This window comes from Neurospora crassa, linkage group II (assembly GCF_000182925.2).
Source record: "Neurospora crassa OR74A linkage group II, whole genome shotgun sequence".
Classification (NCBI taxonomy): Eukaryota; Fungi; Ascomycota; class Sordariomycetes; order Sordariales; family Sordariaceae; genus Neurospora; species Neurospora crassa.
Window position 1 is genome coordinate 2,465,235 of NC_026502.1, and position 24,126 is coordinate 2,489,360.

At 52.6% G+C, this 24,126-nt stretch overlaps 6 protein-coding genes across 8 annotated transcripts; 4 read left to right on the plus strand and 2 right to left on the minus strand.

Moving 5' to 3' along the window:
* Positions 1-173: 173 nt before the first annotated feature.
* Positions 174-2,456, minus strand: NCU01780 (hypothetical protein). Its single transcript, XM_952110.2, has 2 exons — positions 1,574-2,456; positions 174-1,508 (listed from the first exon to the last, which is right to left on the minus strand). The coding sequence occupies exons 1-2, from the start codon at positions 2,011-2,013 to the stop codon at positions 842-844; spliced, it is 1,107 nt and encodes a 368-aa protein (XP_957203.1). The 5' UTR covers positions 2,014-2,456; the 3' UTR covers positions 174-841.
* Positions 2,457-2,818: 362 nt separating this feature from the next.
* Positions 2,819-4,812, plus strand: NCU01779 (HIRA-interacting protein 5). The gene is made up of 2 exons (XM_952109.2): positions 2,819-3,756; positions 3,850-4,812. Exons 1-2 carry the CDS (start codon positions 2,932-2,934, stop codon positions 4,003-4,005), a joined length of 981 nt encoding a protein of 326 aa, XP_957202.1. The 5' UTR covers positions 2,819-2,931; the 3' UTR covers positions 4,006-4,812.
* Positions 4,813-8,831: 4,019 nt separating this feature from the next.
* Positions 8,832-13,931, plus strand: NCU01777 (PSP1 domain-containing protein). Its single transcript, XM_952107.3, has 4 exons — positions 8,832-9,780; positions 9,960-11,597; positions 11,658-12,321; positions 12,376-13,931. The coding sequence occupies exons 2-4, from the start codon at positions 10,202-10,204 to the stop codon at positions 13,007-13,009; spliced, it is 2,694 nt and encodes an 897-aa protein (XP_957200.3). The 5' UTR covers positions 8,832-9,780; positions 9,960-10,201; the 3' UTR covers positions 13,010-13,931.
* Positions 13,932-14,376: 445 nt separating this feature from the next.
* Positions 14,377-15,537, plus strand: NCU10828 (hypothetical protein; the record flags this gene model as incomplete). Its single annotated transcript, XM_011395355.1, has 3 exons — positions 14,377-14,648; positions 14,769-14,927; positions 15,039-15,537. 3 exons carry the CDS (start codon positions 14,377-14,379, stop codon positions 15,535-15,537), a joined length of 930 nt encoding a protein of 309 aa, XP_011393657.1.
* Positions 15,538-15,980: 443 nt separating this feature from the next.
* Positions 15,981-18,186, plus strand: NCU01776 (60S ribosomal protein L15). Its single transcript, XM_952106.3, has 5 exons — positions 15,981-16,067; positions 16,210-16,303; positions 16,556-16,712; positions 16,774-17,643; positions 17,707-18,186. Exons 2-4 carry the CDS (start codon positions 16,217-16,219, stop codon positions 17,139-17,141), a joined length of 612 nt encoding a protein of 203 aa, XP_957199.1. The 5' UTR covers positions 15,981-16,067; positions 16,210-16,216; the 3' UTR covers positions 17,142-17,643; positions 17,707-18,186.
* NCU16560 lies at positions 18,183-23,778 on the minus strand. 3 transcript variants are annotated; one of them, XM_011395394.1, is made up of 7 exons: positions 23,532-23,778; positions 22,740-23,015; positions 22,629-22,649; positions 22,127-22,551; positions 21,441-21,639; positions 20,074-20,842; positions 18,183-20,019 (listed from the first exon to the last, which is right to left on the minus strand). In XM_011395394.1, exons 2-7 carry the CDS (start codon positions 22,929-22,931, stop codon positions 18,749-18,751), a joined length of 2,877 nt encoding a protein of 958 aa, XP_011393696.1. In that variant the 5' UTR covers positions 22,932-23,015; positions 23,532-23,778; the 3' UTR covers positions 18,183-18,748. The 3 variants fall into 3 exon arrangements, with proteins under 3 accessions (XP_011393696.1, XP_011393698.1, XP_011393697.1); XM_011395396.1 differs by having other exon boundaries at positions 23,528-23,778; XM_011395395.1 differs by having other exon boundaries at positions 18,184-20,019; positions 20,074-20,944; positions 23,532-23,747.
* Between the last annotated feature and the right edge of the window lie 348 nt (positions 23,779-24,126).

Consider the following 24,126-nt stretch of genomic DNA (forward strand, 5'->3'; position numbering starts at 1 on the left):
TGGTGACTTTGCAAATCTGACGAGTATCCAAAGCAATGACGGTTCATCCGATGTTACGAATCACCGTCGTATGCCATACTCCCTCGTTCTAGGACCATAGGTAGAGCAAAGTCCATTCAGCCATAGCGTGGGGTAATAATTTCTCATCTACGCCGTGTATTTCCATTCTGAAACCGCGCTCGGGAGGTCGTGCAAAGCCTAGTGATCCACTGTGGTTTTATTTTCACATTAAGTGAAGACCCCAGTCTACCCAACCAGCCGCCCCTCCTTGATGCGGTTACTTGAGAGTAGTCAAGGAGAAGGGGGTTAAGGAAAGGTCCCATCACCAACCGCGCCATAACTACCAAGTCACTCCCGTTCCGAAGACTGGTGCAGTTGCGTCGGCCCTATGAGCGCGGATATGCTCAGTGACCCGAAAACTCATACACAATATATCCATGACAATAAATCCTTATCCTCTCTGGGTATCTTTTTTTGGCACTTGAAAGCCATGACCTCTTCTTATAACCGCTTACTTCCTTGCTGTGTGTACATGTTTCCAACAGCCAGCCAGCCGTTCTAAACAAAGTTGGCGTTAAGACCATCACTGCTTCGGTCCGTCACTTTTTCCTTTCCTTACCCTTTTTCCGATGTTTGCTGTTCAGACAGGTATCGTGGGCAAGGACATCCATTCGTTGGGTCCAACCACGCAGTTTAGCGGCAACGACCCCTTTGACTCCTGCTTCCCTCACTCCATGTTGGTCCCCCGTTTGTTCGTTAATCATCACATGTCTTCCGCTCCCATTAGGAAGCTTCAGCATCCATCTCTCCATGGCTATCCTCTTCCGAGGGTGTTTGCCATTCATCGATCCCCACCCTCCCCCTTAATCTCCTCCTCCAACAACCTCTTGACCACCTCCTGTTCCTCCTTGACAACTTCCTCCCTAACCAGCTGCGTCACATCCCTCCTACTCGTCCCAACACCATTACTATTACCACTAGGCCTAGCCAACTCCCCCCTTTCCTGACCATTCAACAGCCAAAGCACCGTCTCACAAAGTTCCCTGATCCCATCTCCCGTCTCACTCGGATCCGTCCTCGCGCTCCTCAAAGCCGCAGCCCCGCGACGCAATCCCACTTCCCTAGACCAGGGCTGCGTGTCTTTCTTGAAATAGGACTTCCCCGAAGAGGAGGCGTAGCCGGGGACGTTTACACGAACGGGGAGGCCGGAGGCGGTGGTGGCGAAGCCGGTGTTGGGGTCGACAGGAAGGCCGTTGGGGTTGTTGGCGGGCGGGAGAGTTTGAGATAGGATGTGGTTGAGGCGAGACTCAAGGTGGGGGTATTTGGATAGAAGGCGGGTGATGTGGTGAGCGTGGGGCAGGAGGAAGGCTAGGGGGTCGGTGTCGATGGGTTGGGGTTGTTGTTGTTGCTGCTGCTGCTGCTGCTGGGTGTTGGTGGATGGCTTGGGTTGTACCTCGGAAGGAGGGGGGTGGTTTTCCTTGTGGGACTTGTTGCAAGCTACTGAGCAGCTGTTTGTGATGATGAGTACGCATGTTGGGCCTGAGCAGATAAGGGTTTGTTTTGTGAAACTTACTACATAAGCGGGCAGCGCGGACACCTGTACTTCCCTGGCTGCGCTTGACAGACACCACATTGCTTCGCTTCCTTCTTGACAGGTTTTGGTGATGATTCTGGTTCGTCCCCCGGGCTCGGACGTTTTCGTGATGGCGAAGCCGGCTCTTGATTCACTGTTGGCTCCGCGGCTTGTGCCTCTTGCTGCTGGTCGTTTGGCTTTCTCATTACGTAAGTCGGCTCTTTCTTTGGTTCTTGCTCGATCTGAGGTTGTATTATGATGTCTGATTGGTCTTTTGAGCTTGGCTGTCCGTTGACTTGTATAGTATCTTGGTCATTATCCTGGGTGACTGAGGCCTCATCGCGGGCGCCGGCGATGAGCGCCTTCAACTCATCGGCGAACAGTCGCTGGGACTCATCCGAGCCCATTTTCGGACCATCTTCGACGGGCTCGGCGCTCATTGCATGCAAATGATCTCTTAGAAACGCGCGGCTTTCTCAATCCAATGGGCCGAGACCTGGCAATATGTCAATGTCGATAGTGAGGAGCGTGGCGCGCAAAAGGTAAGAGGTGACAGTGAGTGAATGCTGAAAAGCTGTATATTTGTATGATGACACCGTAAAAGTGAAGCCGTACTCGTTGAGTGGAGGCCAGTTTTAGTTTTGTGGCTGGGATATCTCTGAGTGAAGGGTTTCGGTTTGTGAGGTTGAATTGAAATTTTCGAAATGGAAATCGTATCAATATCGCCAAAAGTCGCGATCCGCAGTTTTTGCCAAGCGACCAGGGAAATGCCGATAGGGCGACCAGGACGTGAAGCGAAGGATGTAAGTCGTCGAATATGATTGGCACTCAGCTCCCTCGGTCCAAGCAAAGAAATGCGTTGTCCGTGTGCTGCAAAAAAAAGATGGTGGGACTTGGGCAAAACATCAAAACCTATGGATGAAACTGAATAAACTGCACAACGGGTCCTTCGTTCAGTTCCAAAACCAAAGTCCCGCCACAGTCTCTGATCCAATCAGCGTGGAGGCTGACAAACCACTCCGTCAAAATTGCAGTCAATTGCCCCAAAGGGGAAGCTATGACGCAAAAAGACGGATCAGTTAGAGCTGAAGGTGCATAACACTGGACCCCTGGAGCCGGCATGGCAGTGGACGCATATCGGCGCTAATCGCGTTAGCGTTAGCGGCCGCTGACAATTCCATGCCCGGCACGGCGGCAACATTTCGGAATAGCGGGTATTCTAGTAGTTCTACCAGTAGATGGAATCTGTTTCGGCGTCATTCTTTTTCCCATCCATCTTCCTTTCCCGTCCGAAGTCGCTGTATTTCTTTCTCTCGGCGGCATTCCGACAAAACACCAACACCACCCCACCACCGACGATGCCACTAAATCGACTATTATTACGAAAAGGCCTAGTGCCTCTCGTTTCCAAGTCGACCGTGCGACCCGCCGCGACAACCATCCCGTGTCTGCGCCAAGGTGCTGCCGCTTCTGCTCCCGCCAGCACCAGCACCAGCAGCAGACAAGCGCATACCGGCGCCCGCTCGGCCGCTCGTCCCCGTCTTCAGCAACGGTCATGGGGGGCTCTCAACACCACCCTCGCGCCCCAGCAGCAGCGCCGTACCATCTTCATCCAGACCGAAAACACGCCTAACCCGGACTCGCTCAAGTTCCTGCCCAACCAAAAGGTCATCCCGGACTCGATCAAGACGCCCTTCATCGAGTACATGAACGCGCGTAGCACCATTGCGCCGCCGTACCCTTCGCCGCTGGCCGCGCAGCTCATGAACATCGAGGGAGTCACCTCAGTCTTTTACGGCACCGACTTCATCACGGTGACCAAGTCGGCCGACGCCAACTGGGCGCACATCCGCCCGGAGGTGTTTGCACTCATCACCGAGACCATCACGTCGGGCCAGACGATTGTCAACGTGGTGGAGCGCAACGAAGGGGAGGAATCGACGCAAGAGTCGGACGAGAAGGATAGCTTGGCGTACGACGAGAACGACAGCGAGGTGGTGGGCATGATCAAGGAGCTGCTGGAGACAAGGATCCGCCCCGCGATCCAGGAGGACGGTGGTGATATCGAGTTCCGCGGGTTCGAGGATGGAATCGTCAAGCTCAAGCTGCGCGGAGCATGCCGGACGTGCGACTCGAGCACGGTGACGCTGAAGAACGGAATTGAGGGCATGTTGATGCACTACGTAAGTCTTTCTTCCTCTGGCCGCTGTCTTTTCTCTCCGGCCTGGTCATGGCTTCAACAAACACGTTGCTGACATGCCAAACAACACCCACAGATTGAGGAAGTCCAAGGCGTCGAACAGGTACTTGACCCCGAAGAAGACATAGCATTGCAGGAGTTTCAGAAATTCGAGGAGAAGTTGAGGAAGCAAAAGGGCGAAGTCCCTCCCACCACCGTAGGGAAGGACTCCTTGGATTCTGTCCCTGGCTAATCCGTTTCTCTTGGGGGGGCCTCACTCACTATCTTTCTTAGATTGAAGAACCGTCCTAGAATTCAACCATAAGCTTCTTATGCCATGTCCGTACCGTACCGTACCGTACCGTATCCTCTACTCTTAAAACGGCTCTCGCCCTCAGATATACCCACCGTTGGATATAAACCATACTTGATTCAACCTGGACAGGAGCAGTATACCATAGTACCTCCCCATGTCAACTTGAGCGGATTGAATTTGGTGTCCTTGTTTGTTCCCTTGACCCTTTCCGATTACAGATCGCCTTCCGTGAAATACAAAGTCGATACGAAATCATGCGGGTAGGGAACCCGCAAGGTCGTACAAGCCACTCGGGGTGGTATGTGGAGCATGGGATATGATGGGAGAGAATTGGAAGCTTCCCTGCCCCAACCTCAACCATCTGGATCTAAGCGTAAAGGTGCAATCGATGATCGGTAGGATCAGCCTGTTGACCGGTCAGGGTTCTGGAGGTATCTCGCTGCATGCAGGGTGTCATGCCATATCAAGAATGAACGAAGGGTAGTGGGTGGTCAGGTGCCGATGATTGCCGACACGGCTGCAAAATGCCACCGATACCTCGTGTCGTATGAGTTGGGGTTATGGCGTTGATGTTGGTTGTGTACTGGGTGGGATGGATTTGTGGATGTACGCAGTGAAGTATATATGTGGAGGAATATCGTGAAACAGCTGGTACTCGCCTCTCATGACTTGACAAGGCTTGGGAGCCTCGCAAGTAATGTCTCAAAAAGCAGACACTTCTAGACCTAACAACTTGCAAGTCCTCAGTTTCCAGCAGTGTTTTGTTGTCTCGACTCCACATTTACATAGTTCGATCCTACCTCGGACGGCACGACGGTTTGTAGAGTCTGGGGAAGTGTGTGGATCATCTACCTACTTCTTCGTACATACTAAGTTGCTCAATAGCGAGTCAGCTTTGCTGATGGTATCCATAACATGTTCCAAACACCAATCCGTAGCATGGAGTACGTACTCTCGAGATACTGTACCTCTTTCTGGTGGAACCTCCTTACGCTAGTTGCTCACGTTGTGTGTGTCTAATGATGTCTCCCTTGCCTAGGCTAGGCGCCAGAACGCCTCTCGGTCTGCAGCGAGTTCTGTCTAGGATACTAGGTGTCCTGCACACCGGGTTGCTGCAGCCGGCTTGTTGCCTTACTGGTCAGATAGTAGAGGGTTGATGAGTCTATACTGGTGCACACGCCTATGTTGTTTGTGTGCTTTCGTCTTCACCACAAAGATCATCCCATTGTTTCTGATGGAAACTTTCCGAAAAGTGTTTCAGGGTAACTCGGACTCTCGTAAAGAAATCTTACACGGGAGTTGAGTATGACCTCAACCTCGCTCCATGACGTTCTCATGAAATGATAGTCGAATGTTGTGTTGTGTTTCCATCTGGTAGTGTCCGTTCGTGGCGGATTGGAGATCGTCGATCTGCGAAAGGGAGGAGGCACGCCAGTCTGCCACCTACCTCCACCTCAGCAATCAGGAATTATGGTGCGGCAAGTGGCCAGAATATGTTGAACTTGTGGCGTGACAAAGGAGGCAAAGAGACACTCAGATAATATCCGAAGCGATTCTTCGACAAGCTTGCCTCCGTGCGTCCGCTTGTTGGACATGAAGTTGCCAAGGTTTTAGGGTGACAATCGGAAACGCGAATGACCTCTTTTGCCTTTTCTAGTTGCCTTGTTACTGATCGAGGACGTATTACTGCATAGTTACCGGACTTACTATGCTGACTCGCAAATGGGACAGTTCAAACTACCCAAAGCTTTGCCAAAAGAGCCGTGGAACTGGCCTAGGTACCAATGAATGAGACTGCGGGCGAGGGATGTATAGCAGACTGGCTCGAGACGAAGTGACAAGTTTGATGGCAGATGTGAGAACGCCCTAGGTGAATGGAGATGGGGTGATGAAGACACAGGGGTCTTGGAGAGCGTCCCCTCACTCTCCAACTCCCCTGACCATCTATAGTCTAGGGTTGAGGATGCCGGACCGCCCCTTGTCGTACCCGTTGTGCGCTATGGCCTTTTCCCCAACCTTCAGGGGGGGCACTTAATACCCAACTGTCCGTTCTTTTTGCGGGGCTAGACGCGGGGTACGTAATATTCAACGACGGGTTCAGCGGGAGATGATGCTCGAGGAGGTGCCCATCACGTCGACGGGGTGGGGCGGGGCCGGTGCTACATTGGGCCCGATTGCCACACGCATCGACCTGCGATGTGAGATGCTTGGGAAGCGGAAAGTGTACACTAGAGCTGAGAGGTTCCTCTGTCACCCTGTGTTGACGGGACTCGTTGAGGGCCGGGTTTCAAGCCTCGCGGTTGCGCTATGTGCAATACATGATGGCCCAGCATGGGTGGATGTCGCTTGCTTTATGTTCATGACACCACGTCTCGGGCTTGAGAACGCTCGCTGTGCAAGTAAGTAGGACCTACCTCGCTGTTTCATTTAATGCATAAACGTGCGGCGACACTGGCTCAATACTTACCTGTAGTTCCCCGGAATAGCTTCGATTATGGCTAGTCCTTGTCGCTTACATCAACCTTTAGACTGGGAAGCCATTGTTCATGTGTAGCTCGGTTTCTCTGGCTTCGACTATCTCTGGATGTTGATGATTTCAGTTTCCCCATTGCACGTGAGGTGGCTGACTGGGCGAAGGTGACAGGCCGCCTCGTTCAGTGTCTTGATTGATGTTATTCTTTGTCCCGAGTTAATTCGAGAGATGACCCAAAAGTGACGAAAAGTGCAACTTGAGGGGAAGAAGTTGCGGCACATCAAGGTACAGGCCACTTGGTAAGCTGCCCGCTGGCCACAGCTCCCGTCTCTGCCCCCGCAAGGGTACCGTGTGTCTCACCCTGCACAATGGGGAACTGGGGGACGGAAGATGGACATCCAAGGAAGCCCGCGGGCCTTCATCTGGAAAACAAGTAAAAAGTGAAAGTTGTCAGAAAATGATGATGGGGAGACGAGCGGGAGTGGATCATGTCAACGAAGGGAGCCAAAGCCATCGCCAGCTCCGCCATTCAGAGGGCTGTAGAGGTATGCGCCATGGAGAGCACTGCTTCAAGAAGATGCAGATGCAGTGCCATGAGGTTACATCACATCGATTGCGCAGAAAACTTCCATCTTTTCCCCGTTACTGGGCTTTGCGTTGATTCGGTTGGGTGATCTGCGGAGGCGGGATGGGTGGAAACGAACAAGACCTGGAAGTAGGTACCTAGCTGGGTGCGCCTTCTGTCTCCTGTCTATCGGTGCAGGATCCGGGGAAGGAAGCAAGGGAACGCTGCTCGGTGGACTCCATGATGATTATCGGATTTGACTGCTCGATACCAGGTAATTTCCCCATTTGGGCTTGTTACAGTTCGGAAGAATCCCTTGGATATATTTTCCATGCCATCTGAAGACTGTCAATATTCCGAGGCTCTCTATCCTGCCTCCACAACGGTGATATCGGTGATGGTGGATCATGGAGAGAACCAAGATCGACCCCCAGACGGCCCCGGTTGTTTTTTCTAAACCAACGGTGCCCGGCCGGGACTTGTGTCTCCACAACCCACAGGGCTGGTCGGGTCCTCAGATGCGGCCCCGCAAAGGAACCGATTGAGGAACATGGGGAAGAGGGAGATAATCAAGATGGAACCCGGACCATAGAGGTACACACCTACCTCCTAGGCCCGGGCCTCAGCGTGAATGACTTATACCCATGCCGTGATGGTCCAGGATATCGACCTGACGATCCCCAAATCCGGCATCTGTGCAGATGCCCCGGACTGTGTAGTCGTGAGAATGAAAAACAGAAAGACCATGCCGGTACTCGATAAAGTAAGTAGGTGCTGTGCAACAACAACAACAACAACAACAACAACAACAACAACAACAACAACAACAACAACAACAACAACAACAACAACAACCCAATTTTGCACTCAGCAAGCCGAACCCCTCTCCACCTCGTTGTCTTTGATGCGAGACGACACGTTAGAGGTATACATTCAGACTCCAATCGGCCTCTTTGTTCAAGTTCACTGGGCGTTGCCGTCGGGTCCAAGCCTCGAGTTGAGATTGTGTGGCCAGGCTCGCGGGGTTGCGACCTTCCACTTCCAAAGCTCTCCCGAATAGGACGGGATGTTCGTGAACCCCAGTTGACCGGCGACGGGCACCACGCTACACTCTCCCTCGTGGACTCTCATCACCAGGACACCATCTTCTTCTCGTTTGCCCCGATGGTCACTCCATTCCCTTCTTGAGCACAAGGTTTTGCCCGTCCGTTGTTGTCCGCTCATGCTTGTCAATCTTTCCGCTTGTCTTGGGTCTTCATGTATTGGAGTTGGGTAGGGCTGGACTTGAGCTCACCACGCCCGCCTCTCTGTTTCCAACCTATTGCGGTCATTGTTTTGACCTCCCCTCAATCCGTTGACGACGCGGACAATGTTGACTCCACACCTGATTTCATGCATGCCAGGGCCCGGGGAACAAAAAGGGGACGGTGCGGGACCTCCATTTAGTGTACACTATTCCTGGTCCCCCAGGATCCGGCAGATGGCGCCGTGATTGGTCTTTGGACACGGGGAGCGGAAGCGCTGCTTTGTCTTTGCCACGGAGGCCCATATATTGACGGCACCAAGCTGGGTTCGGCTAGCCTGGTCCAGGATCCAGCCACTAACAAGCAGCATGTTTCCAGCCTTCCCCGCTCACCCTTCGAAGGCTCGAACCCACACCTGGTGGTCCATCCTCCGAGCCTCCGTACCATTTTATACCGTTACATGCTATTACATACATAGTACCATGCCAGCATTCTAGTTCTAGGCTGCGAGTCCAGTGACCACTTGGATCGATTCGCGCTTCGACAGTTTGTCTCTTTTTAGTCCCGCCAGGGCCAGCTCCAGCTCCGGCCTGCAGCTAGCTCCCTTCATCTTCCATCTTCCGTCCTCACCCTCCCTCCCTCCAGTTCGCCCTTCCTTCCCTTCCATCTGCTCTTCGCGTCGTCAACCCTTTCCCACCCCGTACTGATCGTCCGCGGCCGACACGCGCGCGCAACACATCCATCACTCGCCCCCTCTCTCTCAGGCTCGGCTTGTTGAAACCGCTACCCGCTGTAGACTGCGCGCATCAGCTGATCCTCCGCCCGCCCCGTCCTTTTGGCCCCGAGAGCCGGCTCGTACTTCAAGTTGCGCCGCTTCACTTTCGTCGTCTTAGTTCCGCCGCACCTCCGTCGCACTTCCGTCGGCGTCTAACCCCTCCTGCCTGCCGAGCTTAAATGCGGGCTCGCCACTTGAACAACTAGAAACTTTAGTCTGTCCTCTTTGTCACCAACGCCAACCGTCCTGCGTCTTCCACACCTGTCGAGTCCTGGTGTTTTTCGAGCGTCCACCTCCTCATCATCCTGTCGCCAGTTCCAACCTAATCATCTAGTTACACGTCCTGACTACGGTCGGTTGTGACTTTCCAAGCTGCTCTCAGTCCGATCGTCGCACACAAGAACCTACTGGCTCCTTCATTGGGTCCTCTGCGGTCTGTTCAACCCGCGTGAGGCGCAGATCGGTGCCCGCTACAGCACGTATTGGCCGCTCCAGGATTCTAGTGTGGACGCCCGCCAAATCATCCGTCAGACGTTAGGGTTGTTTAGGGAGCCAGGCATCCCGTTTCTTATGACAGGTTTCTCGAAAGAGCTCAGAAAAGTTCTAGGATCCTACATCCTGTTTCATTATCACCGTGCGGGCTTCAACCGGCAACGTATGTCTCCCAGACTCGTCATACTCATTCCAACACTTCCCTGAATTCCTTTTCCTTCCCGAAGACTCCAATAAACTTGTTCGACCCTGACTGCCAAGGCGTTGCAAGCGTCCTTTGTTCTCCTTGTGTCGGGGCCGCGGCAGTACTTCGTGCCAAATAAGCTAACAGTATGCTCGCAGAACTGTACTGTAGTTCTTCGCACCATCTTCCATCGACCAGTTGACGCTCGATTCCCTATACTATCCCTCTCGAGTACATCAAGGCCATCACAACAACTCCCACGTGTCTGTGGCTTGCCAGATAGCGGGTGGGGTGTATAACCATATCTGGTCAAGAAGCGTTGGCTTCCCGAAGAGGCATATCTGTTTCATCACAAGAGAGTCAAGCTTGACGACGCAGCCTCCTAGGCTGACCCTCCACCATGAGTTCTGGCACAGGTAAGCCTGCTCTACAGGCAAAGACAGGGCAGGGCAACTTTGCCGCGGGCATGCCCAGCACGCAGGCGATACTGCTGGACAAGCTGAACCGTGGCTCGACTCCTGACTCCGAAGCCTTGGCGAGCTCAGACGACGAAGTTGACCCACTTCGTCAAGAACCTCCGCCTACCTCAACACAAGCTCCCAAGCAACCTGTCCGCCGGGCATCATGGCTGAATGATACGTCTCAACCACCACCGCCGCCCCGCCAGCGGAAAGAATCGTTTGCGAGCACCTCCATGTCTCCTACAACTTCCCACCCCAGCACGCCAGCTGTAGATTCTGGGGTCGGTGCCTGGGGCACCCATCCGGCTGCTTCTGCAGTCCATGGCCGATCCCATGCTGGACCTAGTCCATTCAGTACTACATGGGGCGCAGGAATCTGGACAAACGAGAGGAATAACCCTCCCTCTCGTTTAGCAGAGGTCTTGCCTTCGCCAACATCTGGCATACCGCCTGGCAGCTCGGGCGGCTCGTTTTTTGATAACGCGCTAGCTCAACAATCGGTTGGCTCCAGAGATACAGTCCCAAACCCTCAAATTCCGTTCCCGATTCCTCTCCATCCTACGCCCAAAACCTATCGATCACAGTCGTACTCCGTTGGGCAGCTTGACCCAGAAACATCTCTTCCTTCTGTTGCTACATCCGCGGTTCTGGGCGGTCGTTCGCGTCCGTTAGGCCATCCCGGCTTGCAGCATCGTCCTTCTCGGCCTAGTATGTTGAGTGAGATGGCAAATGATGGCTCCATGCTTGGAAAAGTAAATGAAGACGATGACGATGATAGTACTGGCTCTCTCCAGGGGGCCAGTCAGCAGCAGTCCGCTGAAGCGAAAGCTATCGAGTCGTTGATGCGCGAGAATGCCATCCTGCGCCAGCAGAATCAGTATCAAAGTTCGCGTTTGAGACCTCGGGCATCTACCTCGAGTGTGTTTGGGTTAGGAAACGCGTACCTCCAGGAAGCTGTTCCCGAAGAGTCAGATTTTGCTGTTGATGAACTTGATGAGGCGAACGATGGGTCTGACATCGGCAGGAGGAATCTGGCCAGACGGATGAGCGAGTTTGGTGTAGGCCCGTATCGCACCCCTTATATGGCGGATCATAGGAAAGTTGATAACACCAACCTAAAGAGGGCCCTCTGGCAAACATCTCTCGGGTTCGGGGGACTGGGAGATATTCCGCAGAGCAGACGGCACTCGTTTGCTGATGTGCCAGTCCGGCAGAACTCCATTGCTTCTATTGGGGAAGGGATCGCACCACACGAAATCGGCCCTCATGATTCTGCGCCTGACTACGCTTCTCCCGGTTATTCTGATGCTATGGCACTGGCCAATGCTGCTCAAGGTACGATAAAACAGTCCATCTCTCATCAGTCTCCTTCTCAAACACTAACGTCTTCCAAAGTACAAAACTACTTTACGGGAGGTTCATCGCATGCCCTTGCCCAGTCAGCCTATGGAAATCAGTTTCCGTCGCCATACTCTATGCTTCCCAACGCGTACGCCAACAGGCCCAACTCACCGCATCGTAACATGTACGGTGCAGCACAGCCGCGACATGACCAGCCCCTCTACATTGTTCTTTTCAAGTGTGCCAGGGCCGATGTCTTCTATATCCAGGAAGGCACAGGGCTTACTGTGAAACCTGGCGACTTGGTCATAGTGGAAGCTGACCGTGGCACGGATCTCGGCACTGTCGCCAAGGATAACGTTGACTGGAAGACAGCAAAGGAACTGAAGGAGCACTATGCCGAGGAGCAATATAGATGGCTCATGATGTACTCCCAGAACGCAGGAATGGCCCAAGATGGTGTTGGTGCTGGCCTTATGGCGGCCTCAAACCTGCAAGGAAGTGCCGTTGGCGGCATGGGGCCCGCCGGTCAACACCACATCCAGGAGCCTAGTTCAGGAGAATTGAAACCGAAATTAATCAAGAGGCTGGCGCAGGCTCACGAGATTCACGCTCTGAGAGAGAAGGAGGGAAATGAGGCCAAGGCCAAGCGAGTGTGCATGCAAAAGGTCAAGGAGCATGGCTTGAACATGGAGATTTTGGATGCCGAGTTCCAGATGTAAGTCATACGTGGAAATGCGTGCTTTTCCATCATTCACTAACTCTACGCTAGGGACTGGAAGAAACTGACCTTCTACTACTTCGCCGACTCCTACATCAACTTCAATTCTCTGGTTACCGATCTCTTCAAGATTTACAAAACTCGGATCTGGATGTCAGCTATCAACCCCGCCTCTTTTGCGAGCCCTACCCTTGGCTTACAGGCGCCTAGCGGAATTGGCCCCGGAGCTGTCGGTGTCAGCCGCGCCTCTGCAGCAACAGAACGCCGTCAAAACACGCAGCAACAGGACCAACAAAGCGTTTACACTGCTGCTGGTCAGACGGGGCGGAACATCCAAGGGGGGTTCCCAGGCGCCTTCACCCCTGACCGAGCAATGGTACCAGGATCTGGCTACTCTTTACAAACTTATCCCTGGAATTCTTACGTTCCGTTCGGGGCCGCTTCGAGGCCCGGACCCGGACCCGGACTCGGAGGACTGTCATACGCTGTGCCCGGTATGATGCCGAATTCCGATACCTACACAGCCGGTGGTTTCCCACCGGCGGTAGACTACTCTGCACGATCCCGATTTCCAACACCCCAGGCAACCTCTGGGCAGCACGAACAGATAGGCTCTGCACAAGGGGCACAGGCAGACTGGGCAACGGCGTTCCAAGGCCTTTCTCTCAAATCGAACCCCCGTTGATACCTCTTCATGTTATCTCTGGCCCTTCTTATTCAGGTTTGGGACGGTTCGCATCGCCGTGGTTAAACATCGAACATGGGAGCCACTCTAACCAAGGGAACTGATACACGAGATCTGGGGACAACACATTGAAGTGGTTGCAGGTGGACCATATGTTCACCAGTACAAAATCATGGAATTCGTCAAATTGCACTACTCCAGTCAGTCATCTCGTTGAGTGCGTTGACTGTTGTTGATCGTTTAGGATGACAACCCAGGCCAAAGACTGATATACGACCATCTTTTATTCTTGCACGGACGGAGTTGAAACAAAATAATAGACAGACAGACAGAAAGAAAGTAAGACGGCAGACAGACAAACACGAACGAGACATTGTATGGGATCGGAAGTTTCAATTCTACTTATATCACGACATGACCAAGATAATACTTTGCTTCAGGGGGATCGCAGACGAAGATGGCTGAGGTACTACTTTCGTACATTCACTTGTTTCTTGTTCATTTCACACCCATTCATCACCATCTCGTCTTCACGACGGGGCACAGAACCTGCCGCCATGCCTGTGTTATGATAGTTGCCTCCAGGGGTCCCATCATTCAATTGATGCAGCGGCACGAAATTGATGGCAGCCATAGACACGCAAAAGAAGAAAAAAAAAAGATTAAGAAGAAGAAGATGAAGAAGAAAGACAGAGACACAAGAACGAGCACCAAAGGGGGCATCAAAGAGACCAGCGTTGCAACGGCTTTTCCATTCCGGGGCAGACGAGATATTATAGGGTGTAATCTGTTTAATACAACAGAGCGGAACTTTGTTGTATAGGATAAAGCGCATGTTATGGATACAGACGGCTTATAGCAACGACTAGGTACTTTTTCCTGTTAGTTTAGTTCGTAAATTTTGCAAGTACTCGTTCGATTCTGCTCTTCACTATTACCCTTGTCCTTTGGTGAAGATCATTCAGTGGTATGCCGAGAATTGCTAAGTATGGTGACAGGTTTCGTTTTCAGAAAATTGCATGGGTATCTACTGATGTTGTCGGCGTATCGGACGAGCAGAATATGTGTTTACTGCGTAAATGTTGTGTTTCGATGTTCAGTGGCCACATTGTGCCTTCCCCAGATGACAATGGTAAACTTCCACCTTTATGGACAAGGAAGGAGCGAAGGATGGACAGAGACAAGCCCCATCAAGGCCACCAAAGCGAAGTGTGACCCAGGATCGAAATTCTCCTCCATTTTTTTCCGGTGGAATCTTGTGAGAAGTGTGCGTTCTGCCAAAGAGCGCGTTTGATGTTCTGTTCCTGTCGGCCGCTCACTTTCCAATCCGTCTTCAACACCATCAAGACCCATCGATCCTCATAGACATGCCTCCTAAAAGGAGAACGAGCGCCGCAAACGGAAATACCGCGCAGAGCAAGCAACAGCCTCCAAAGAGACCCGCCTTGTCTCTTCTAGATACCGACAGCGATGACAAGAAACCGGCACCAAAGCGATCCGTGAAGCGGAGACGGAAAACCCAGACCCAGCCGCGAACTAGACTTGATAGCCATGAGCGAGAGGATGAGGATGCAGATGAGAATGGCAGTGATGATGCTGGCGGGGATGTTCCACATGTGCAGGTTGCAAATATCAATCGGTAAGTTGCGACTTCCTCCGGATATGATACTGATGACCGCGGGTTGCTGGCTGGCACTACAGTGTCACCATCGCCATCCCCATGTCTAATAACTGACTGCCGTTCTCGCATCTTGCATAGCAAACGGAGCAAGCCTCGTAATGCACCGCCAGCGACGGTTGAAGAGTACTTGATGGAGCAGAACCAGCAGGCCAAGGAGTTCTTGAAGGGCTTCAAGGCGGAGCTGGTGGAAAGCCAAACTCAGGCGGAGGAGAGTTTGAAGATGTTCAAGCAGGAGTTGTAAGTTCAAACGCTTTCTTTGTATGCTTCCCATCTGCAAAATAGGCATTAATCGATCAAAAAGTAACCGCCTTATCGCAAAGGGCGACACTAACCCCTTTATTCTTCAAGACACAACGTTCAGACGAACGACAACGAGAAAGATTTTCGCAAGGTTTATGCCACCCTGAAGGCAGCCACATCGGGCGAAACGAAGAATTCCAACGAGCTCAAGGAAATGAATTCCTTGTTCACAAAAGGGGAAAAACTCATCAAGATATGCCACGACATCCTCCAACGCCACCAAATCGCTGTCAGAGACTCGCACCAAGACAAGCCAACTGTGCCACGAGAGATCTGGGAGCAGGACCACCAAAAGATGCGACAGTTGCTGGACTACGGGAAGGACTACGGACAGAAGTTGGTGGAGGGGATCATCAGTCCCGATGTAAAAGGGGATGATAGTCCCACCCAGGATAAGGAGAAGGAAGCCGGCTTGAGTGAAGCTGAGACACTTGCTATTGGGCTGTTTGACGGGTCCAAAAAGAAGAGCGAAGAGACAGAGCGCTGGGGGAGGGTTGCACATGCTCAGGCGAAGGCTTTGGCAGCTGTTGTCAAGACTGTGCCGTAGGGCGATTGCGAGAATGTTCAGGGCGGAAGTAAGGATTTATGAGGCATCGTGGATCTGAACATAATGGTATTCTGTTGTTCGTGGGATCATGTTACTGAAGGAGGACATCGACAAGAGGAAATCTAACATGAAAGCGATGTAGAGGGGGTTCTCCGGGTAACTCGCTGATACTTAGTTTTCGAGACCATGGCAGGCAAGTGATTGACCACAGTTTTAAACATCTCCAGCCTTTGGCTGATATGGAATTCGTCTAATCTTTTGGTCAAGCACATGATATTTGCCGAGCCAAAAGTCCCAAAAGTGCAAAGACTTGGCGGTGTCGTTGATGTTGCCAAGACTTCGAATTTCAGTGTGGGGCTTTCGTGCACGAGCCACTCTACGCTAGCCCGAAGTAGACTAGCTGCCGGGCGGCACGCAGTTAGGGCTTTGCGTCCTCTCCCTCACAACACTCAATTCCTCGAAATTTTTGAACTTTCCGCTGGTGATCTTTCCGTCGACTTCACTAACGCAGGAATCAACCTCGGGGTCTGGTACGTACGCGCCTTTGTCATTTTCCGTCCGCTGCCGAACCCGCGTTACTCTCTTATCGCAAGAGTTGTAATTTTTTCGCTCCTTTCGTTCCCCTTCTTTCTTGCAGCCAGCGACTAACCGACGACAACTTGGTGTTTGCAGAGTCAAAATGGGTGCCCTCAAATACCTCGAAGAGCTTCAGAAGAAGAAGCAGAGCGACGTCGTTCGCTTCCTTCTTCGCGTTCGCTGCTGGGAGGTTAGTTGAAACCAAGCATACACCGATCGAGAACGGTTGCCGAAAGAATATCTGTGGACGGTCGGCCTTTTTTGGCGAGAGAACCTGTTTGATGGGAACAGTGGGAAGCGAGTTCTACGAGAGGATTCATCCGCCCCCGCGAACTCACTCATACACTTGTTTCTGTCAATCTGGGGGACCGCGCCGAAATTTTTCGCGTCACCGTTCTTGCTATACACTCGTTGAACATTTGCTGAGAGTGCATCAATATAGCTTCGCCAGTTGAACGTCATCCACCGGGCCTCGAGACCCAGCCGCCCCGACAAGGCCCGCCGCCTCGGCTACAAGGCCAAGCAGGGCTATGTCATCTACCGCGCCCGTGTCCGTCGCGGTGGTCGCAAGAAGCCCGTCCCCAAGGGTGCCACCTACGGTACGTTTTCTTGAACGCCAGAGTTTGCGATGGTTTCCAGTTTGCTGATACCCCCCAACAGGCAAGCCCACCAACCAGGGTGTGAACCAGCTCAAGTACCAGCGCTCCCTCAAGTCTACCGCCGAGGAGCGTGTCGGCCGCCGCTGCGCCAACCTTCGCGTCCTCAACTCCTACTGGATCAACCAGGACTCTACCTACAAGTACTTCGAGGTTATCCTTGTCGACCCCCAGCACAAGGCCATCCGCCGCGACCCCCGCATCAACTGGATCGTCAACCCCGTCCACAAGCACCGCGAGTCCCGTGGCCTTACCTCCACCGGCAAGCGCTCGCGCGGTCTCAACAAGGGTCACCGTTACAACAAGACCCGCGCTGGCCGCAGAAAGACCTGGAAGCGCCACAACACCCTCTCCCTCTGGCGCTACCGGTAAACGGCTCGCCCAAGAGGTCCGTAGTCTACGGGATCTGGTGCTGGCTCTGGCTGTTCTGCTCATTGGCACGCTTTTTGTCTGGGTCTTTTGGGAAACAAGGGAACTTCTGGTTGTCGTGCTCCTCTTTATGGTCTCGACAGCGACGGTGTCTTGACTGCAAATCATCATCGCTGGGACACAACGGAAAGAAGGGTGAATCCGCATGGAGTTGTGGAAAATCCAGTTAGCTCACCAAAATGGACTAAACGCATTTTCTGGTGTGCATATGATACCTCTGTCCTTTTTAATGGCATTTTCATGATCATCTATGTGTGACTTTCATATCTTTGTTCCCCATTTTGCTGCCAATGAATGAAGTGGATCTTACGGATTGACTTCTTCCTATCGACGGGGCGATGCTTCTGTTCTTATGTTCTATATAACTTGAAAAGCTCGAGGATGGTGCGCCAAATTTTTCCTCATATGTCCTTACTGGTCATCTCGGGGTCATCCATTATCATAGGTCAGTCAGTCACTTTTCCAGGCAAATTTTAGTGTCGCTAAACTTTTTCTCTGCTTGGCGCAGTGATTCATCATCATCAATCTTATTATCATCAGACGTGTAGCTTGCGGCCATGTTTACGATACAGGGATGAAAATAGGAGAAGCACGTCAACAACGATATGAACTATTTTGGTCTTTAATGATGAATCTCTATTTACGAGTTGGTTGTATCTCTCTACCGTCTCTATGAGGTACAGTAAGGCGTGAGGTATGTGCTCAACTTTTGTAAGGCCGATAGATGAAAACATTCGGGGTTGTTTATTTTCAAGTCCAGGATGAGAACGAGGCATTCGATTCAAATGCCATATATGACCCATATTGGGAACACGGCGAGGCGATGGTAATGAGAGAAGCCTATCGAAGTCTCTGTGTTGGGTGGAAGTATCCACAACTACACATCTGAAGAAAACGGAAACACCACATGAGTCCCTGAAAAGCGCAGAACACAAAATAGGGAAGGAACTTGGGGATAAAAGTGACAATACGAGGTTGAGGAAGGCAATGGAACGGAACTTTCGATTATTATCCTTGAAAGATCTATGCTACGGCAACCTGTCCTAACGCTATCGTACCTCTCCCCTTTCTTCCTATTCGAGATCGAGCTTGAGAGACGTATTGTACAACAAAGAAGTTAGAAAGCAGAAGGCACCCTTGCAGATAATCTTGAAATAATCTTCCATGGTGCCTCCGCCTCCTGCTTAAAGCTCGATAACTCTCTTTCTCATATTTTGATTCGTCGCCTAGTTGCCCGGAACACGTTTCGCTGATAAAAAAAAAAGAGAAAAATAACCGCTCCCCAGTACCAGGATCGTTACCGATGATACCAGATCAGATCAGAAAAAATAAGGAAAAAGATCTCTCTTTATCTTAGCAAATTATCAGTTTAATGGAACTCTGTCCCGTTTTTGGCAGGTATTAAGAGACCAGCGAGGTCCGTGTCCGTCCGAGGAAGGAAACTCCCCATGCCGATGGATAAGTGAAAGCCATTCGCAATGTGATCTCATCTCTCATCATATAATGTACACCCTTTTCGTCCGTCTTGCTAGACGCTTTCGTATTACTGCTTAGACCCAGTTCTGGCCATTCTCAGCCGGGGCGCCAGCGGGAGGAAACTGCTGCGATGCAGGAGGCGGAACTGTGATCATGTTGCTTGCGGGGAAAACGGTGCCTAGGGGATGCCCATTACCACCGTTGATGCCGTTCGCGCCACTTCCTAGTCCGCCACCAGTGAGAATTGACGTATTGTTGGACATGGCACGGTTGTGCTGCGCGGGACGAAGGGAAATCTGGCCACCTGCCGGATCAGCAGGAGTCGCTTGACCACTAGTGCTCGTACCGCTCTGGGTCTGGTTGTCGTAAGTCTGAATCTTGGCCTGGATGCGTCGGCCGTAAGGTGTCGCGCGGACAGCAGGCAAATGAGGACGAATAGCCTCAACAAGCTGGTGCTTCATGGACGGGGTAGCATAGTCCAGTGCCGTCTGAACAACGTAGTTGCCATAGGAGTCCTGCATGAGCTGTTTGATCTCATTCTGTGACATGATTTCGCTGACGATCCTGTCCTTGGAATTAGGAGAAGCACAACGCAGGCACTTCTCGACCACATTGGAACTGAACTTGTGCTTCGACAGCTGTGGAATCCGACCGAGGAACTGGCCAACGAGGGGCTCGGTAAAGCTCGGCTCGTTCAGATCAATGATGTACTGAACCACGTAGTTGCCAAAGGGGTCCTGGACAAGGGTAACGGCGTTGGCTGTGATACGCTCAATAAGCCAAATCTTCTTGGCCCCATCGGCGTGATCAATGCAACGTTGAAGAACACAGCAGCCATGGCGATGGGTGCCAACTTCAACGCAGTTTTGTCCAACAGCATCGAAGATAAAGCTGGCATCGGTGGCATTGAGCTTGTTCAAACATTTTTGAATGACGTGGTTACCGTTGAGATCTTGAATGAGCTCAACAACGCGGTTGCGAAGCGCTTCGATGATGAGGTTGATTTGAGCCGGTGAGCTGACGGAATCGATCATCTTCTGCAGCGCTCGAGTGCCGTGGGCATTCAAAGCGATGCGGACCATATCTGATGTTGCATTTCGAATGAGAACAGTGCGTTCGTCTTCGCTGCAGAGCTCGAGCAGCTTCTGGCAGAGGTAGTTGCCAAAAGGATCCGTCATCAGCTCGATCACATGTTGGTTCGTCTCGAGCCAAATCATGTGAATTTGTTCCTCGTTACGATCGTCCAACTTCTTCTGTAGGTAGCGGCAACCATGCTGATCCTTGCATAGCGTGTAAATGGTGCCGACAACCTGCTCCAGAGGCAGATTGTTGAAACGAGACATGGCTGCCATTAAAAGGTTAGCAATCTGGTGAAATCTGGACGTTGCGATGTGCTCACCTTCACCGTCCATGGCGCGCCGGCTCTGAATAACACGGGCTTGGCTATCCTGGGGCTGTCTAGGGCTGCTACCGGTGTTGTACAATGCGCCGTATCCCGTATAGTTTTGAGGGGCATACACGGCTGCCGGGTTGTTGTTGTTGCCAACGGACATGTTCTGCATCATCATGGGGAGGTTTCCGTATCCAGCGTTGTTGCCAGGAGGGGCATAGTTGGGGCCCGGCGGGTAGTAGGAATAGGGCATCGCTGGTGCCGTCGAGGTCAAGCCTGTGTTGACTGCAGCAGAGGTCTGCTGCTGAGGAGCGACAGGTCCGAATGGTGCAGCATTAGCGTGCAAAGTCGAAGTGATTGAAGGGTAGCCGCCGTTATCACGGCTGTTCGTCAAACCGGTATCACCAGAAAGCTCACGTGTATGGCGCGCGGCCATGGCACCAGCTGGGATACGGCCAAGGCCGGCGTTGTGGTTATGAAAGTGCTGCTGGGCGTGGTTGTTGTTAGACTGGCCGTTCGCAGACTTGAGGACCGGGACGTCGTTGGCGGAAAACGATTGCTGGAGCTTTGGGGGGCTGGCCAGGATGTTGCTGATAGCAGGCGACATAACGGAACTCGGGGTTGCGTCAGCAGAGCCGATCGCGCTCTCCTGGAAGAGCTTCGTACCGTCCAGAGAATGGCGAACGTTTGCGGGCTGAGTGCCGATGGGAGTCAGCTCAGGCGAAGCCACTGAGCCTGTTCCGCTTGCCTGTCCAGAACCGATAGCAGACATGCTATGCTGTGAACGATGCTTGTTAATGCTGTTCCAGCCGCTTGCGCCAACACTATCAAGGCCGAAAGACTGGCCTAAAACAACGTCTAATGCTGAAGAAGCAGACAGCTTTGGGTGGGATATTGAGTCAACACAAAATCACAAAAAAAAAACAAAAGTTTTGGGGGGGAGGAGTGGTGGAAGGGGATGAAATATCGGTATGAGGGGGCAGCAAACAAAATAAACAAGACTTCCACTGCATTTATCGTACACGACAATTTGCGGGATGTTTTGCTGACAGTGATGGTGCAAACGAAGGCAAGGAAGATGCGCGAAGTGAAGAGGAAGCAGCATGGTGGTTCAGGGATAGATGTGCTTCGTGCTGTCAGGTGTGGGGGTAGAGGGTGTGGGTGTGGGTGTGGGTGTGGTTTTCGAACCCGCAAGTGCCTTGGGGCTCCAAACCAGCATAACACATTCACCGGCATCTGAGCACTTCAAGGAGCGGGCTTCTGAAAGCTCAGTTGCCTGCCAGGTGAAATGAATTTGAGCCGGAGTTGAGTGACAGGATCGATCGAAACACCACTTTCCGTCACGCAACCAGTGGAACGGGAAAAGCCAAACTCACCCTATTGGAATATCCCTGCTGTCTAAACAATGTAGGGAAAGCGTCTGCGTTGCTTACTTGCCCGGTGGGAGTCGCTCTGCCCTCTCCCGAGTTATCTTCTTCGTCGTCGAAAAGAAATCCGGCTGTGTTGTTGCTGTCTTCGAGACCGATATCGTACGAGGTACGGGATCGGGTCACAGGCATAGAGTAGCGGTTCGTACTAATAGGCAGATCCCCCGTTAATGTCAAGCTCCGGGTCGAGGTTGCAATTGATATTGGGGCCGAGTGCGGTGAGTTATACAGGAGTCAAGTTGTGGTCAAGGAGAGAAGGGCGCAACCGTGTGCTTTTATAGAAGGTTCATCCCCAGAATGGAGTAACCTGTCAGACAATAGCAACCTCTATAGATCACTTCCCACTAGGGTGGATAATCGAGTCTGCTATTGATCGCCATTCTCCTTCTATAAGTTGTGATTATGGGATGAAAAAGAGTGCCTTGGACACAGCAAAAGAGGAGATTCAGCCAAGAGCACAGCCAGGCAGAAAGATGGGCCGAAACTTCGATACCCTTTACAGTAAGTTTGAGGGGCTTATGATCTCTTCTCCTGCCCCATCACAGAAACCGCAACGGCTTCACATCAGATCGCAGCAGCAGACTGGGAGCAACGCAAAACCTGTTCGACAGTTTAAGAGAAAAGCAAATACTTACGCTTTGGTGGACCGATGGCTGGTGGGATCCTGGCGTACAGCCTCTTCCTTCTCATCTTCGTCACTGTTCCTTCGTGAGCCTGGACCTGAGCGTGTCGGCAGTTGGTCATCAAAGGCTAGCCGCATGGGCAGCATCCCCGACGGCGGAGATGTGAGCAAGGAGCGGGTTCCACGGTTGACGAGGCCGGTCGAGTGCCGGTTCGGGCGGGAAAACATGGAGGGAAAGCCTCTTGAGGCATCGCGATACTCGGGGGGTGTGGTCGGCTCGGACTGGTGGCCGGCGAATCTGCCTATCTGCAGATCCTCTGCCATCTGTGCGAGTTCACGCTCTTCCTGACGCTGCTGAGCGTCTAGTTTAGAGAGCTCGGCTTCGAACCGCCGCTTGCTCTCTCGGATTCGTTCGTATTCCTGTCTCTTCTTTTCTAACTGTTGTCAAGGCAACCGCATGGGCCGCGAGGTTAGTGGGCACCTGGGGCCGTCGTTGCGAACAAGTTGCGACGTACCAGCTGAACCTTGTGGAGAGTCTACCAAGCATGATCAGCATGATCTCCAACAAACATGTCACCGTCGCGTCTGCACCAAGAGCAGAGGCGGCCGGGACCGGAAGAACGTACCGCAGCAGGAGTAGCAGCAAACTCGATGGGCTCGGGTGGGCGCTGGGAACCAGGTATAAAGGATGACAGTGTTGGTACATGGCCCGATTCTGCGGTGAATCGGCGCGGTAGGGAGGGACCACTCCTGTTGACAAAGGAGGGCGCCATTTGCGATTCGCCTCGCTGGGGCTGGGGGCGGTAGAACTCGTCCATGATTATCTCGGCTTTACAGTTGCTAATCGATACACTTTTGTTGTACAGGGTGATGGATCCGTCGGCGGCTGCTCCCTCTATAATCTAATGCCACACACAAGCGTTAGTCAACATCTTTTTTCAGCGAATACCAAGACGAGCACTGTGAGAAGAAGCAACACATGAGGACGATAATGTGCCATGTACAGCCACATGTAGAGCAGTTGTAGTGACGAATGGCTGACCCCTCGGCGAGTCGCAATCAGAACAGTTCCTTCGGGTTCGGCAAGGCTGGTGTGTCGAATTCCAAAAGCTCGTCCGGATGCTGACAGCTGTTGCGATGGCCATCCAAGCTGTGTGGCAGGCATAGGACCGCGCTTGTAGTCGGCCGTGTCCTCAAGACTGGAGCAGCCTGAGTACCTCTATGGCGCCCATTATGAGACTGACTGGACATTGGGATGGGCCAGCGCTGGGTGAGGACGAGGCCGTGGCTCTCGTGGGCTCCAGCGTCCGAGGTCGCGCAGGTTGAGAGGGGATGGAAGGCGTATGAGTGGCCCGGGACCTGAGGTATGTGATGGACGGGATGCGATTGAAGGAACGACGTCAAGGTTACCGACCTACCTAGTCGTAGAGGTACCAAGCGAAACAATATGTCTCGTCGGCGCACGTATACTCTATACGCTGCGCCCCGGGAAGCCTGGAGCAGCAGGTTCGGGAGCGGTAGTAATACAGCAAAAAGAGCGAAGAGAGATGGGATGGAGGACGAGTAAGCCTGACGGGTTGGGAGGTCGAAGTAGAGGGAGTGTATGGCGGAAGACTGACGGTCACGGTCGGTCGGTTGGTGGCACCGAACGGATGGGGATGCGCGAGAGGATGGGATGCCACCCGCTTCCTCTCTCGCGGGCACTGGACCTCAACCCCCCCAGCCCAGCCTGCCGCTGCCGCTGGAGGTGCCGCTGTGGTCCATGTCACTTCTCTTCTGTGGATGCCCTCAGGACTGTCAAACTCACCTCTACGTACTACCTAGGTAGCTAGGTAAGTACCTCTACACGAGGACATGCTGCATGCTGGGTTCGAGAACCCCTGACAGCCAGAGACTAGTGCTTCGATTCCGCAGTGGGTGGACGACAGAAGCCCAATCATTGGATCTGCTGGCCAAGGGCGATTGCGCTAAGAGGTCCCCGCTTTGCACCCTTCGGACAGGTACCGGTACTTG